Source organism: Hyaena hyaena, unplaced genomic scaffold (genome assembly GCF_003009895.1).
Source record: "Hyaena hyaena isolate Hyena2069 unplaced genomic scaffold, ASM300989v1 scaffold_360, whole genome shotgun sequence".
Lineage (NCBI taxonomy): Eukaryota > Metazoa > Chordata > Mammalia > Carnivora > Hyaenidae > Hyaena > Hyaena hyaena.
In genome coordinates, this window is record NW_024080993.1 from 1,354,977 (window position 1) to 1,372,324 (window position 17,348).

The 17,348-nt window shown below is 42.0% G+C and overlaps 1 protein-coding gene across 1 annotated transcript in view; it reads left to right on the forward strand.

Annotated features, from left to right (window-relative positions):
* CTNND2 (catenin delta 2) overlaps positions 1-17,348 on the forward strand; it is a 935,777-nt gene that overhangs the window by 555,175 nt on the left and 363,254 nt on the right. Inside the window, exon 12 of the mRNA XM_039250112.1 lies at positions 5,872-6,066. Coding sequence (XP_039106043.1) covers positions 5,872-6,066 — 195 coding nt within the window. The remainder of the gene's footprint in view (positions 1-5,871; positions 6,067-17,348) is intronic.

Sequence of the window (17,348 nt, forward strand, 5' to 3'; positions counted from 1 at the left end):
TAATTTACACATGCCTGCCTGTCACAAAAGGAAATGAACAAAAGAAGTCTGTTTTTCTAACAGCTTGGAAAGAAAGGCTTGTAGTAAGAGAGAAAAATGCAAGAAAAAATGAGGGACACCTGCTATTATAGGGACACGATCGCATGGGCACCGTACACGCTACTTCCTGACCAGTGATGTTTCACTTTTAAAATATGCTCAGTGGAAAGCATTTGAGCCCAAACAGAATACAGTGTTCATTTGGTGAAAGGTGTGGTGACATCTCATAATTAAGCTGTATTGGAAATGCATCATCAAGTTACAGGAACAAATCTTGTGTACCTTGTCAGAGACGGTATGTGCGTTCAAGTTATTTGTGATAGCCAAGTTACTGTAATAGATGAAAATCTCGGATTTATGAAATACATAGAACAGGAGGGCATTTTCTAAAGCTTTCCAAAACAGACTTTTCAAAGAATCGTTTTATACCATCAGATGGTCTGGTGCATTGAAATTATTAGGTTCAAATGCAGATTTTATCACTGAATATATATGAATAGTTTCCCTTCCAAACGTCAGTCTGAAATATGGCTTGTAGCCTGTATAGGAAATGTGTTCATATATCTTAACATTTACAACAACGTGAGATAAGATTTCTAACTAATTCAATGAATTAATGATCGTTTGCAAATGAAATTTAGTGCATTGACTTGACTCAAGATACGTAGGAAATATTTGGGGGGTCTTTTAAATACTGAAATTAACTTGTGAATTAGCATAAGAGTAGGGAGTAGATGTTGGAATTTTGACTTGAGTCAAAGCAAAAACCCAGAATTAAACAAGTCTTTATTATGGCAAAGTATTCCTTAGATCTAAAATGCAATATTTGCATCTTTGAGCAATTTACTTAGCACACATTTATGATATAATATCCTTAGCCAAAAAGGCTTTTTAAAAATTTCTAAAAGTGCTTATTTGCTAATATCATGTTTCTCTCTTGAGTTTAATAATGACAAATATCAAGGGCTAGAAGTTTTAAGAGCTTCCAAATCGACAGAATAACTGTTCCAGAGCCATCAACTGTCACAAAGCACAGGCTACCTGCCTGCATGGGCTATGCTGCCTGGCCACAGTGCTTAGTGATGCCCGCATATCAGCAGGGATCATGTCCCTGAAATCAGAGTATTCAGTGGGAGAAGGAGTACAGTGGGAACTTGCAAGAGGAAAATCTGCTACTATTCCAGAAACCACAGTTCTCTTCACAAGTTCTATTTGGGGGCTTCTGGGTGGCTCGGTCAGTTAAGTGTCTGACTCTTGATTTTAGCTCAGGTCATGATCTCACAATTTGTGAGCTGGAGCCCCGTGTCGGGCTCTGTGCTGTCCACGTGAGCCTGCTTGGGATTCTCTGCCTCCCCTCTTCTTTTCTGCCCATACCTTTTCGCTTAAAATAAATGCCCTTAAAAAAAAAAGTTCTATTTTGCACTTCTAAGATGTAGTTTCACTAACAAACATCGATGTTGAACTGGATTCACAATTTTTAAGAAACCTGAATTCCTAGATTTTACTTTGGCCTTTTCTTCATAGCATAAGAAGTACTTCTGAATACAGTTCTTTTGGTTAGAAATGAAACCACAGGTCTGTGCCACCTGTTTACAAATACCCAGTCAGCTTGCTCTGGCCACCTGATTGCTATGCCATTTGGGTCCTTATTTTTCTCTTTCCATTTCTTTGCCTGTGAGCATTTGAAAATTTTTTAAATGTTGGTTTACTTTTGAGAAAGAGAGAGACCATGAGCAGGGGAGTGTCAGAGAGAGAGGGAGACACAAAATCCAAAGCAGGCTCCAGGCTCTGATCTGTCAGCACAGAGCCTGACATGGGGCTTGAACTCACAAACTGTAAGATCATGACCTGAGCTGAAGTCAGACACCTAACCGACTGAGCCACCCAGGTGCCCACTTTGCCAGTGAGCATTTGAAACCAGCTCTCAGATTTGAAAAGAACAGATAATGGTAGTGTGTCCTTAAGAACCTAATATTAATATTCCCAGATGAACACATGCAACACTTATTTCTTTGTAAAAGCAAGTGAATTCATATTAAATTAGAAGGTCATAAGTTATGTTACTATAGAAATAAAAGAATGTAAGTGGGTCCTAATGAAAACCAGTATGAATTCATTTCATTCTGTCTGGTAAAGTAATTGGCATAATGTGTTAGTAAATTATATTATTTGAAGAAAGCAAAAAATGAAAATTGAATATTGCCACATATTAGGGGTTTCTTTCTTTCTTTTGAATATGCCTATCTCCTCTCTCTCTATCTTATCTAAAACAGGGGGCCTCTCAGTGTGATTTCTACAGTAGATTAAACACACCCTGCCTCTCCCTGCTCAGACAGACCAAGTCCAAATCTTTCGGGGCTATGTCTGGGAATCAGCCTTTCAAAGAGTTCCCCAGATAATTCTTCGTGGGAAGGCAAATGAAAATTTGAGAATTAATCATGTTCTAAGGAACAAAAATACAAAGGCTATGTGTGTGTGTTTATGTGTGTGTGTATTACATATATATACGTATGTGTATGTAAAATTTCAGCTGAATCTCTGATTGCGCAGCTCTCATGAACTTGTGTGTGACCTTCCACTGAATATCCCACATCCCTTTGAGATACATGCGGATACTGTGATGGTGAGATTTTGAGCTAAAAAGGAAATCTGTTCAGTTCTTACAACCAGTTGTAGTCTGAACTCATGAAGAGTCCATACACTGTGTTTCTTTTTGAAGACAATATGGATTAAGTAGCTACTATAAAATCACTTCTATAAATACCGTGAAATGAATCTCTTACTAAGGGGGTCCTTTGCTCTCATGGCCGGTTCCCTCTGTCTGAGAAACGCATGGATCTTCCTGCATCATGACTTTCTCTGACCTTAGGAAGTTTTCTGCTGAAATGCCAGAGAAGCAAAAAGAACTTTCTTGGCCACCTTATCAAAACAGTATGTCCAGCACTTTGTCTGCTGTCCCCTTACCCTGCTTTACTTTTCTTCAATATCTTTATCTCTATCCCTGTTTGAGTGTGATGACTTATTTTCAAGGCCAGGGACCTTGTCTGTCATAAGCACCCCAGTGTCCTCAACTTCTTGAAGTTGCCCAGATACCTGGTACAAAATATATGTTGAAGGAACGAATCTGTTGATTAATAGGGATTAGCCTGGTACATATAAATGGCAGATACAAAACTTAGCATGTAAAAATTCATTTGCACATCAGTCTAAAAATGATAAATATTTCATATTGCTGGTCAAATGAAAACAGTGCCTGCTGGACTCTGACCCAATGAAACTGTGGTGTGGAGGAACGTGACAAGCCCTTTCCGCTACGTGATTATTTCTCCATGCTGCTGGCTTCCTCCTGGATTAGCAGATCGTTACTATCTGTAAATTTGCAGATTTAAGTTATGCTATATCCCTTTCTAAAAAGTATTGCACCTTTTCTTGGTCATTTCAGTCCTTCGTTTTGGACCTCATTCATTCCTGAAATCTTTGCAAAAAAAACATTAAAAGCAGTGCTAAGGTAGGCTTTAGGATTCTTGTTCCTTGCCTAGGACCCTCGGTTATTAATGTTTGAATCACGGTTCCAGTAAAAATTTCCTCATCCCCAGTAAATGCTGGTTATAGAGGATTTTCACACAGGCCCTCACATCCTGTCCCCACTCAGAGGACCATCAGGTAGTTTTGTTGCTTTCTTGGTGCATGTTTTTAGAGACTTAGAATCAAGGAGCATGATTAAGTTATAAGTCTAAATTGACCGGTGATGGTTAACTTTCATTTAACTATGTAACATTTGGATATAATGACTGTTTCCTTGATTTTAAGCTGGTAAGTCTTTGGCAACATGAACAAAGCCTCCAGAAGAAGGAAGAATTGACAGCAGGAACTCAAGACATATCATACTTAAATATATTCCTGGAAAATATGAACATGAGATAATATTCAGTGTGATGTTGGCATTTGATAAATCAGATGCAATGAACCTAATTATGCAAAACAGTTATTTTGAACCTATCATTCATCTGAACGCTATCTAAATCAGAGTTGATTTAATTACTAGCAAAGGGAAGGAACTTGCTTGCTCTATCCCTTCCCTTTCCCCAAAACACTCAGTAATTTTTATTAACACTGAATTCATGGAATTCTGAGCACTGCCCCAATCATTCAGAAATGCTGTTTTGTTTACTTAAATTGAAAACAGCCCTGTGTAAGGTATACCAGTAAAACATGTATTTATCTCCCAGCAATTTCAAAACTTTGTAATGGGCTTTTCCTCAAATATACTTGATGAGACTAGTACAGTGCTTGGGTTACATGATCCCAAGGAAGCAGTACAGAGTCACTGAGCTTTGAAGATCTTGGCTCCAACATGGTCACGGGTGAAAGCCTTGGACGGGCACACAGACCTAGAGCTGCCCACAGACACCACCAAAATCAAGGAACTCCAAAACCCTGTTGCTTTAGGATGGAATAGAGAGCTCCAAATTTGGGCTGTTCAGAGGCACCTGACAGTTAAATCCCAGCATGCCGGGGCGCCTGGGTGGCTCAGTCGGCTAAGTGTCCGGCTTCAGCTCAGGTCATGATCTCGTGGTTCATGGGTTCGAGCCCCGCGTCGGGCTCTGTGCTGACAGCCAGCTTGGAGCCTGGAGCCTGTTTCAGATTCTGTGTCTCCCTCTCTCTCTGACCCTCCCCTGCTCATACTCTCTCTCTCTCTTTCTCTCTCAGAAATAAAACATTAAAAAAAAATCCCAGCATGCCACATGGGTATCAGCTATGAAGGGTTAGCCAAGGGGTCTGGCCCAACATCCGCTGTCAGCCTCATCGGTTCTTGTGTGTGTTCTGCACTCACCGCCGTTAGATAACCATGTCTCCTTGCTGCCCCACACCCTTCATTCCCCCCCGGGGCCCCCCACCCCGTCTGCCTCAGTGGAGAGGATGCTCCTGTGATTCTGACCATACCTCAGGCACCATATTGGCTCTCAGTCAATGTCTTCTTCTCCGTGTGTCAGCTTCACCTCTTAGCCCCCACGGAATGCTCTGTCCTCAGGTCCGCAAAGGTTCCCTGGTCCACAGCATTGCTCCAGAGTAACACCTCCTCCCATACAACACAACAAAATGACACAAATAAGGATTTACAAACACGACAAGGCGAGCGATGTGCACACTCAATGTATAAATTAAACCAGTTAGTGACAGCCACTCATACCTTATTTTTAGAGGAAGGTAGACTGAATGAGGGGCTTCGGTTTGGAGGGTAAGAGTAAAAGGAAATGTGACTTGAATACCTGTTTCTTTAAAATCTGCTTCTCTTAGGAATTTAGGCTGTTGTGAGTCCAAACATTTCCGTTCATTCATTGTCCGGGAAGAAACTGCTGAGAACGAATTCTGGCTCACTTTTCAGGAACAACATCAAGATGGGTTACCGCCATGGTTATTCGTTTGCTCATCATTTTAAATAATAATTTCGGTTGCAGAATTTAAGGTCCAAGGACTATGGGATAATGAGAGGTTTTTAGGTTTGAGCTGTTTGCCTGATTCCTTCAGTAAGGCAGACAGCCACATTCGTTAGGCCGAGAAAAACGAAGTTTCGCTGGCCCTGTTCAGGGTGGATTTATCTCAGAATCATCATCATCCTTATAGGGAGATCAGGTTTGGGAGCAAAGCAAGGCAGCTGGGTGATGCCGATAAGCCGATTAGCTTGACATATTGCTGCCATTTCATGCTATTCATTTGATTTTCTGCAGATTTCAACATTTCTGTGCAAAAAACAAATTCAAATATGTCTCTGATAAAACAAGCTGTCTGGATGTTGCTTGGGTCTTAATGTCCCCTATTTGTTTATTTCAGCTGGGTCCCGGGCCTCGTACAGCAGCCAGCACGGCCACCTGGGCCCAGAGCTTCGGGCCCTGCAGTCCCCAGAGCACCACATAGACCCCATCTATGAGGACCGTGTGTATCAGAAGCCCCCCATGAGGAGTCTCAGCCAGAGCCAAGGGGACCCTCTGCCGCCAGCACACACCGGCACGTACCGCACGAGCACAGGTGTGTATTCAGGGCCTACCCGCGTGGTCTGTGCAAAGTGGAGGGGGGCTCTGCCTGGGAGCTCATCAAAGGTGCACGCGCATGCGCCTCCACATCCTGTCTCCTCACCAGCATTATGACCTGCTTCTATCATGAATGTCTGGGATGATAATGAGAGAAACCAAATATGACTCATTAGCTCCTTGAGTCTCTTTTAAATGAAAGAAGTGTAACGGGGGTTGTAAGCTTATTTTGTCAAACAGGCGAATTGAAAGACGAGCTAATTTTTTGTGTGTCATTATTAACATACTTAATGAATGTAAGTACTCCAAGAAAGCGTAGTCATTCTGCAGGACAGAAAAGGCATATGTCTAACGCTGGTAAGTGTTCTTTCACAATACAGGCTACCTATCTGGCAAGCTTGGGGAAAACCTGCCTGTTTAAGAAAATGTCGCATATTTTGTAAGGCGAACTGAGACCTTACTTCATAAACACGATCAGGTCAAATCATATGAAATTACCATTTAAAGGTCAGATATTGACAATCGCATATGATTCAATCAACCATATAGCTCTCCTGGATTAAATACATATTTTGAATTGAACACGACCACCGGGTACACAAAGAAAGGCAAGCATGTTCCAGAATACGTGGTCATTTGCAAAATAACTGGTTAAATGTCATGCATTAATGTGCCAGAGAACATTCATCTAAGTATAAAATTGATATAATTAAGAGGTTGAGAACTGCACTTATTACAAAGCCTCACATTGCTAAGGAAACTTAGAAAATAGCATGTGGCTGGTTTGCATACAGCAACTGATAATGTGTTACCCTTGAACGGGGGGCTGAGGCGTGGGAACAGGGAAGCTCTGGTCCAGAACTTGGCACACAGGGCCCTGCAACTTCAGCCTGTTGTAACCTCCAGTTACCAGGAAGTAGCACTTCGCAATTTTGTTAACTGCATCATGATACTAAATTACATGTTTTGAAATCCAGACAAGTTAAGCTGCTTTTATGGCTGATTATTGATATTTACATTTCAGTATTTCCCTGCACCACAAGAAAAATGGCACAAATACTCTTTCTTTTATTTCTGACATCATAAATTCCATCCAACTTTAATAATACATCTTGGTTTAGATGAAAAAGAGTACTCAGTTAATCTTTTGTAAAAAATTTTTTTATAATGTTTTTTTTTTTTATTTCTATGAGAGAGAGAGACCCCTCTCAGAGAGGGGAGGGTCAGAGAGAGAGGGAATCACAGACTCTGAAACAGGCTCCAGGCTCTGAGCTGGCAGTCAGCACAGAGCCCGATGCAGGGCTCGAACCCACGAACCGCGAGATCATGACCCAAGCGAAAGTCGGACGGTTAACCGACTAAGCCACCCAGGCGCCCCTTAAATTTTTATTTATTTATTTTTTTATTTTATTTTATTTTTTTTTTTTTTGAGAGAGAGAGAAGGACAGCATGAGCAGCGGAGGGGCAGAGAGAGGGAGACACAGAACCTGAACCAGGTTGCAGGCTCTGAGCTGTCAGCACAGAGCCTGACACGGGGTTCGAACCCACGAACTGTGAGATCATGACCTGAGCCAAAGTTGGACACTTAACCGACTGAGTTCACCTAGGCGCCTCAGGAATACCCATTCCTCTGTCGGACTTCTTTCATTGTCAGCCTGCAAGAACCACTCCTATCTGAGTTAGTTGCTTGCATAATATTAACTAAGGTAATTTTATTTCCATACACCCTTTACAAAAGTCAAAGATTACCACCTCAGTGATGTTCAATATGTATTTTTCATAAAAACTGACAACAAAAGGGATTATGCATTCATACGCTCTTTGAATTATCCTTTGTTAATAAACTTCTGGGGGGTTCATAAAAATGTATCTACAATATGAAAAAAATACTTCTTTCTTCTTGTCCGATCAAAGATAGGGGAAGATGTTCACGCTTAAAACAAAACAAAACTAGTATTTTCTCTAAGCCAGGAGTCTGAAAACTCTCGCCCATGGGCCAAAGTCAGCTGCCCACCTATTTGATGAGTGCTCATGAGCTAAAAATAATGATTACATTTTAAATGGTTTAAAGTCAAAGACGATAATATTTTCTGATATGTAGAAGTTTAATGAAATCCAAATTTCAGTGTCTATAAATAAAGTTACTGGAATACAGCCACGCCCATTTTTCCTGTATCATTTCTAGCTGCTTCCACGCTGTAGCAGCTGACTTGAGTAGTTGTGATGGAGACCATCTGGTCGGTAAGGCTGAGAATATTTACTTTCTGGCCCTTGATGGAAAAAGTTTGCCGACCCCTGCTCTAAGCCATCAGGGGAGCACCGTGCTGAGTGAACGAACAAGGGTTTATCCTTCTTACAAGGGAAGCCGGCAGTGTCCTCTGAATGCATCAAGGAGAAAAACCTGTCTGCCTGGGTTTTCTCAGTAACAGCAATCCCTCCCCTGGCAGAGAGCTGCTGAGGTTGCGACATCCAGATGTCCAAGACCCCATACCGGCCCGCCCTTTTGAGCTTGAGGCACTTTGGAAGAAATCCGCTGATTTATGCAACAATATGGACATTTCCAGAAGTGCATGGATGGTCTTTGGGGATGCCAGGTGGGGAGAAGCCGCCTCTCTCCGGCTCCTAAGTATAAATCCACAGGCTCGCTCTCTCCTGCACCTGCTCGGGTCACTCCCTGTTTATGCACTTAATTCATTTCAAGTCCTTATGCTTTCTTAGCTAACCCTGCAACCCCAGGCACTGTCCCTCTCAAAACCCATATGTAAGAGAAAATGCCTTTAATGTGGGTATATGCCCTTTACTTATGAATTGTATACATTTTATACAATATTATTAAAGTATATCTAGTAAAAGTCAGGATTACAAATTAATACAAAGAAACATTCTAAGATTGCTTTATTATATCCAAGAAGTCATTTTTCGATAGTTTATGTATTTTTTTATTTTTAAAAAATTTGTTAATGTTTTATTTATTTCAGAGAGAGAGAGAGAGAGAAACAGTGTGAGCAGGGGAGGGTCAGAGAGAGAGAGGGAGACACAGAATCCAAAGCAAGCTCTAGGCACTGCCCAGAGCCTGACGCAGGGCTTGAAACCACAAACCGTGAGATCATGACCTGAGCCGAAGTCAGACACTTAACCGACTGAGCCACCCAGGCACCCCGATAGTTTATGTATTTTGAGAGAGAGGGAGACTGGGGAGCAGGCTCTACTCTGTCAGTGCAGAGCCAGAGGCAGGGCTGGACCCCACAAATCTTGAGATCATGAGCTGAGCTGAGATGGAGTATGGACCTTCAACTTCCAGGAGGAGGTGCCCCCAGAAGGTCATTTTTCACACCTTGTGGTGTGCACACCCCATTCTGGAGACTTCTCATGCAGAACTATGAGGGGCTTCCAGGCCCAGAGGAAATACCCCAGTTTCTTGTAAGGGTCTTATAGGGCCTCTTAGACACAGTATTCAGGGGCCACTGACTTTTGGCTTATTGTGGCTGAGGTGGTTTGAGCAACCAATCTTATGTCTCAGCCCTTGAGTAGCAGGCCACTGGCTGGAGTTCTTTCAGCTTGACCCCTAAAGCATTTCCAGATGTTACAACGAGGTGATGGGCTCAGGGAATTGAAAGTCATTTGCTCTTGTTCACATCAACCTTTAGGAATGAAGGCAAATGTACTTGCCTAAAAAATTAGGGGATTACTAGATGTCCCTACAGTAAGAGCAGGTGAGTCAGGATGACAGAGGCATGTTAACACGTCACTACTTTCAGGGATTGTCCTAAATTCTCTGAATAGATTCACAAGTCCTCAGAACCACCGCATAAAGGAGGTTCTGTTCTGATGCTCATTTTACATAATACTGAGGCACAGGGATGTCGAGTAACCTTTCCAGGGTCCCACAGGCTTTACACAGCCAGTCTTTAAACCTTTGTGCCCAGGCAGTCTTACCCTAGAAGCTGGGCTCTTAATGTTCATCTTGGTTGAAACTGTATTTGTAGGGGCGCCTGGGTGGCTCAGTTGACTCAGTGTCCAACTCTTGATTTTGGCTCAGGGCACGATCTCACACAGCTCGTGAGATCAAGCTCCACATGGAGCTCTCGGAGCCGTTTCGGACCTTCTGTCCCCCTCTATCTCTGCCCCTCCCTCCCTTTCTCTCTCTCTCTCTCTCTCTCTCTCTCTCTCTTTCAAAAATAAATAAACATTAAAAAAAAGAAACTCCATCCTTTTCTCTACATGCCTTCTCCACTGCCTCTCTGACTCCCATAATAGCCACTCATCCCTGTTATTTACTCTGAAGACTAATTTATTGATTGATTTTTGTTTTTAATGTTTATTTTTGAGAGAGACAGAGACAGAGCACAAGCGAGGGAGGAGCAGAGAGAGAGGGAAACACAGAATCCAAAGCAGGCTGCAGGCTCCAGGCTCCAGGTTCTGAGCACAGACCCCAACATGGGGCCCAAATTCACAAACCATGAGATCATGACCTGAGCCAAAGTCAGACGCTTAACCGACTGAACCCCCCAGAGATCCCCCCCTTTTTTTTGAATGTTTGAAGACTGATTTAAATCTCAGACATCAACTCAGACGAGGACTGCTGTCTACCTCTGGGTCGGCAAAAAGATCCTCAAGGCCTTCCCAAACCACAAAGCTACCTCACCCTTCTGTGAGAGATCCTGCGCACATGTGTTTCTGTCCATTATGAACAGGTTAGGGGATCAGGGTGCCGAAATCCTACGTCTCACCGCCTGTCGGCTCCAGGCCGTGGAAGATGAAACTTACAAACGAGGGTCACTACTCGACACTGGAAATCAGTAGGATGTTACTCAGCTGGTGGGCACTCTGCCCGTCAGGGCTGTGCCACGGAGCAGCGTGTGAGGAGGGCCTGCTCACCCCCCACCCTGACGCTGCCCGCTCATGCACCCCGGCCACTCTAAGACAGGAACCGCAGGCCTTTGGCCCCCTCCACTCCCCCCACCGCCCGGTTCCAGCACCAGGGAGCCGGTTGTGAGCATGGCCCGCCGGCCTCCCTGGCCCCAGACGTGCTCCTAGTAGGAAGGCAGAGAGGCAGTGGAGCAGCACGCCCGCATTCCTGGGGACGGGATTGGGACAGAAGCCAGCAGTGTGGCCCCCAGAGATCTGGCCGCCTGCGAGGAGGCAAAACGGTCACTTCCTGAATCAGCAGTGGCGTCTGCTCAACTCTTGCCACACAGGACAGCCACTCGTTCCTTGTAGAGCCAGTCAATGAGGAGGGGCCACCATCGACGTTCCATCCCCGTGCTGGGAGGCAGAACTGTGTGCTCTGTGGCCGGAAAGGCCGGCCAGTGAGTCCGATGGCGGTGCAAATTTCCCCACCTGCTTTTACAGGACATCAACCCAGTGTCTGAAGCTTTACTTCTTGCGTGATGAAAATTTAAAGAGGCACACTTTTAACTTGGATGTCTGTTTAAATAAAACATACCTTTCATCTGGGATAAGGCTTGTCAAAACCAGAGCTTCTATAACAAGAAGTACAGCCAGACACGGAGGATGCGATCTTCATGGGTTTGCTTACGATGAAGTCTAATAAGCAGACACTAAGTCACACGAATTTTTATTTCAAACTCAAACATACCAATAACTGTCAACTTAGGAGTCATTTGATGAACACAAATGCTTGACTCTGATACTCCCCCTCCCCCACCCCTCCAAATGCATCTTTCTAAACTCACGAAAATGGCCAATGTCTCCATGCTGATTGTCGCGTGAATTTACTTTGGGATCAGTGCATTTCTCAGTGAGTGGAGAAAACAAGCTGTCCGTGATGAATGTGTCAGCTTGTAATAAAAAACGAATTATCATAGGTGTGTTGCGAAGAGAAAACCTGCTAACTATCTCTGTGAGGTTGACAAATACTGTAACAGAAAAAGAAAACAGAACAGGATGAAAATATTTGCACATGTGGAGAACATAGTTTGAGAGATCTTAATTCTCCGCCATAATGGGCCACTACTCAATAAAGTGATACAGGCATTTCATGGAGCCTCCGTATTCATACAACTTTATTACGATTATTCACTAACCTATAAATAACATATACGATTAAAACCATCATTGGCATCCACAAAAACATGGCATATTAGCAGTTTATTACTTCTTAAATGCTGTTACTTCAAACTATAAAAGTGATTGCTTTCTATTAGAGTAAGTCAAATTAGATACTCCATAACGTCTTGGGGTTTTTTTTCCACTTTTTTTAAGTCTAGAAAATCAGGGAAATGTTATTACCCTACTAGAAAACTTTTAATGAAACCACTGATAAATATCCTCTAAAAACCACAAAGGGCTTCCAGATGCATACCTATATCCGTCACCTAAAGAGGTGTGAATAAAAAGTTGAGTTGAGCTCAGCTGAAGGAAGGCAGAGTGTTTGCTAGTAGGAGCAGTTTTTTGGTAAAATCCAGAAACATCAACATCCACACCATAATAATGATTCTGTTACTACTAAAACCCCTGCATTAATGCCCCTCCCTGCAAAGGTAGTAGAAGTTAAAAAAGTATGTTAATGATGAGCCCTGAGTAATGTGTAGAGCTGTTGAATCACTATTTTGTACACTTGAAACGAAGGTAACATTCCATGTGAACTGTACTGGAATTAAAATGAAAAAAAAAGATTACATTAAATTTACCCTCAAATATTTTCACATTGAGTTTAGCACAGATCAGCTTATAAAAATGTAGAAAATCAGCAGGCCTTTACAGTTGAGTTCTAAATAATAATACTGCTGGGAATGTGGAGGATCAAGTGCTAAAGTCTCTGTCTCTAAAATACCAGAGTTGAATTCTCTTTAAGAGAGTTCACGGCCATGTTCTTGGACCCGATGTCACCTCAGCTATCTTTATTTTCTGAGATTGCAGAGGAAATATTATTTAATTAATTTATTGTGTGCCTATTTTGTATTTATATAGTAAGTATAAGTGTAGCTTATGTTTTGATACTTCTGTATATGCAAATATACAGAAAAGTAAAGATAAGTAATACAAAAACAGAAATAAGGGTTTTTTTTTTCTTTTTGTTAAGCTCTACTTTTTATTCCACCCCACCCCCCAGCTCTGCAACCAAATCTCTTTATGTGCCAGATTCTTATATTGCATTCTGTCCTTTTTTTTTTTTTTATGGTCAGTAAATAATGGATGTGACCATCTCTCATCATCCAAGTAGAATGTCTGGTTTATGAAAAAGGACCCCTCCTCCCCCATTTCAAGCAAATAGTACACATAAAACATCTTTTTACCTCTTTTATGCAGTAGACCTTTATTTGTGTAACCCTGGAGAAGACAGATAATTTTGTGAACAGCATAGATGTCAGGTGAAGTATCAAGTCAGCTGCTGAACAGGCTGCTTTTAAAACCTCCCCAAAGATACCAGCAGCACGGCTCGCTGAGCTCTGAGAGCTTTTTGAGGGGAGAAGGGACTGTTTTCAGAGCAAGTGAGGAGAGAGGGGAGTGTTGAACCAGCTGACCAAGCGCCTTCCACCTCAAATGTTTGCCCTGGAAGATTCCGTGAATAGAGCCATCCTGCAAGGCGGGTGATGTGGTCAGCGGAGCTCTAAAGCTCAAATAAGAGAAAATGTGTGATGGGACAGAAATTCAGGCAACGTGCTAAAGGAAAGTCTTTAAGAGTGTGACCCGCTGATCCCTACTAATGGGGGGCCATGGTTTGCATGTGCCACGCTGAGGTCTGAACAGGCAGGGCACAAAGGGAGAATTTAATGTGTGACGCCGAGTCATTTTTCGATGTCATGCTGAAAGAAATGCAAGGCATTGCATTGTTACATACTGATGGCTAGTTTGACATCTATTTGAGCCTCACACATTCTCTTCCAGACAGACAGTTGCGTGACCCACACTTTAAGAGAGTGTTTTTTTCTTCCCATCTGTATCGCATTTTGCAGTTTTCTTTCTTTGCACTGATCAGTCTCTTTTTTTTCTCAATTTGGCAGTACGCATTTGAATTCTAATTTTATATGTTGAAATTCCCATCAGGTATCCTATTTATTCTGCCCTAAAAGTTTAAACTGTGGATTCAGGAATGATACTTCCGAAATGTCATTTATCAAATGCCACACTGCGATTATGATTTTCTAAGAAGATCTCTCCGAAAGTTGCTCACCCATCTTAGACTTCAGAGTCCACCCTCTTTTTTCCTAATTATAGTGGTATCAGTGATTAAACAAAGACTCAAAACACTTTGAGTGGTGCCTGGGTAATTCAGTCGGTTGAGCATCCAACTTCAGCTCAGGTCATCATCTCACAGTTCATGAGTTCAAGTCACGCATTGAGCTCCACGCTGCCAGCGCAGAGCCTGCTTCCGATTCTCTGTCTCCCTCTCTTTGCCCCTTACCGTCTCACACTCTATCTCGAAAAGAAATAAACATTTAAAAAAAAAAAAACACTTGGAAATAAAATTAAGGTAACTATGAGTATCCCTATTTGATTTTTCTAGAAATTAACAAAGTTAGGTTTTTCTATGTGAAGAATTTTTCCCCATGTTTTTCTGCATATCTCAGTAAGTTCAACTTGATGAGAAATGGTATAAATTAACACACAAACTTTTAACAATTTTTCATAAGCCTATCTATCTTATGTGTTTTTAGTAGGCATTTCCCTTCATTTGAAGCCTCTCATAAGTTTTCTTACCATGAAGGTAATTCAGCAACACACATTTTGACCTTTTAAACCTGGTCCAGTTTGCAGTGGTGGTTGTAAGTGTAAACTATGGAGGCAGGGTGCAAGGGCTTGACCCCTTCCCTGCTAGATCAGGCAGACTCATGCAAGTTACGTAATCTCTCTGTGCCTCAGTTTCCCATCTGTAAAGTGAGAGTGATGTGATCACTCTCTTACAGGGTCTTAGCAGACAAAAAGCCTTTGTGGGAGCTCTGGAGCCTGATACCCAAGCAAGTGTCTCCCCCATCCCCAACCCCTAGTGCAGTGGGTCCCATTCCCTTGTCTAGTGTTGATTTTAACATTGTTAATGGTAAAAATAGCAGTAGCTCATTTAACAGTTTCTACATATGAGATGTTTCATACCCTTCATGTCTTTAAAGCCAATAATGATCCCATAAGGCCACCTTGTTCTCTTCACAGTCAGGAAGGCGGAGCTTAAAAAGCTCAGTTATTCACTCATCTCATACCAAGAATTGTCCAGAGGCCTGGATAGGAACCCACTTCTTCTCTAACTTCAGAAGCCAGGCTCTGAATGAGTTCCGTGACCCTGACCCCAAACAGGCCAAAGTGAAGTACAAGTACAAGCCTAACAGTATTCATAAATCTGCCTCCGCCTTCTCTTCCTCCTGGAATACTGACATGTTGCCTTCCTGTTTCTGCTTAATTAGCTGCATTTCACACCCTATTTTCACACATGAAGCCAGTGTCCTTACAGGCTTTGCTGCCATGAGTGTTGTGGGGTTTTTTTATTTGTTTGTTTTTGTTTTAAACCCTCTCATGATATTCTCTTTCAATTTAAAGTCCCTTGAGAGTTTTTGCATGGTTAGTTAGGTCCCTCACCTTACCATTACTACTTTTTTAACAAGTTTAGTTTTTTTTGTTTTTTTTAGATTTCAATATTATTTCCTGATCTCACCATGTTGTCCTTCTTTCCTGTTAATCACTGTACTTACTGTATTAATTATCAACACCTGGGAAGAGAAAAGGATTTATCTTCTGGTATTAGTAACCATTTTCAGCAAGCTTGAATGTAGGTATTGCTTTCCCAAAGAGGGAAAAAATGCATTTATCTAGAAAATGTCAGGTGTATTTAGTTTTCTCCTTTTGCCCTGGATTTGCTGGCTAGCTGGTCACAACTCTTCTAGAAAATGAAATTTTGTTTGCCTCTGTGCATTTGTTCTTCCGAAAGCAAGGTTATGCCTGGCCTCAATTTTAAACCCCCGTCATTGTAATATAAAGCACATTGTTCATACGTTTTTAAAACATGAATTCTAAGGACACATTTGTAAGTTTACGAGAAAATAGAACTCTTCCAGAAATTGTATAAGGACATAAGACAGATTTCCTGGTTCTGAACTTAAAGTTCATTAGTCTAAACTGATCATTTTGAAACTTAATCCATCAGGACAACCTTCATCATTTCAAAGACTGCTCCTCAGAATGTACATACATTTTTTATTCAGAAAGTTTTTCTTAAATGTGTTACTACTTTTCACCATGCCTCAGTGGCTGTTCTCCTCATTTTGATTATTTTAAGATTAACTATTACAATTCATTGGAAATGAGAAGCCCTGAACTCTTTTTTTAACCTTTTTTTTTTTTAAGTTTATTTATTTTGAGAGAGAGAGCACAAATGGGGAAGGGGGAGAAGGAGAGGGAGAGAGAATTCCAAGCAGGCTCCGCACTGTGTGCACAGAACCCAGTGCGGGGCTCAAACTCATGAACTGCGACATCATAACCTGAGCCGAGATCAAGAGTCAGATGCTTAACTGACTGAGCCACCCAGGCATCCAGAGAAGCCCTGAACTCTTTGTTTTTTAAATGTATGTTTATTTTTGAAGGAAAGAGAGACAGAGTGTGAGCAGAGCAGGGACAGAGAGAGAGAGGGAGACACAGAATCCGAAGCAGGCTCCAGGCTCCGAGCTGTCAGCACAGAGCCCGATGCAGGGCTCGAACCCACGAACCGTGAGATCATGACCTGAGCAGAAGTAGGATGCTTACCTGACTGAGCCCCCAAGAAATCTAATGAAAACTCAGTTCTCAGCATTAGAATGTTTTCCTTCAGTTCACTTTACACCTTTTTTTTGTCATCTGACACAATTTCCTTAACTTCTTTTAGTAATCATTTGGTCAGTGTGACTTAAGTTTTTGTGTGTAATTTGGCATATGTCCTGTAGTGTGAGAGAGGGCAAAATAAGCTCTATTGCCAGCCACTAATCAGCCCTCAGAAGTCAGAGTTGAGGGGTATGATGTATAATTGAAATCTTACTCTGCAGAGCACCCATGGTATATAACTGGTTGCATCCAAACACTGGTTACATTTGGGATGTCTTCTGATCTGCAATGCCAGCAAAGAAATGATTCTGGGTAAGGCTGATCATGGCTAAAAACCATTGCAGCAGTTAATAACTGGTCACATTCTATTAACATGAAAGATGCTGTTTGCATTGTACATGGTCATTAAACCTTGGAAGTCAAGTATTTTTGAGAACCAGATAAAAACAAGGCCATGAAATGAACTGAAAAGAATCCGCCAAGGAAGCAGAACTGAAATTCAGTTTGGAACTAGTCAAACTGATGTTAGTAACT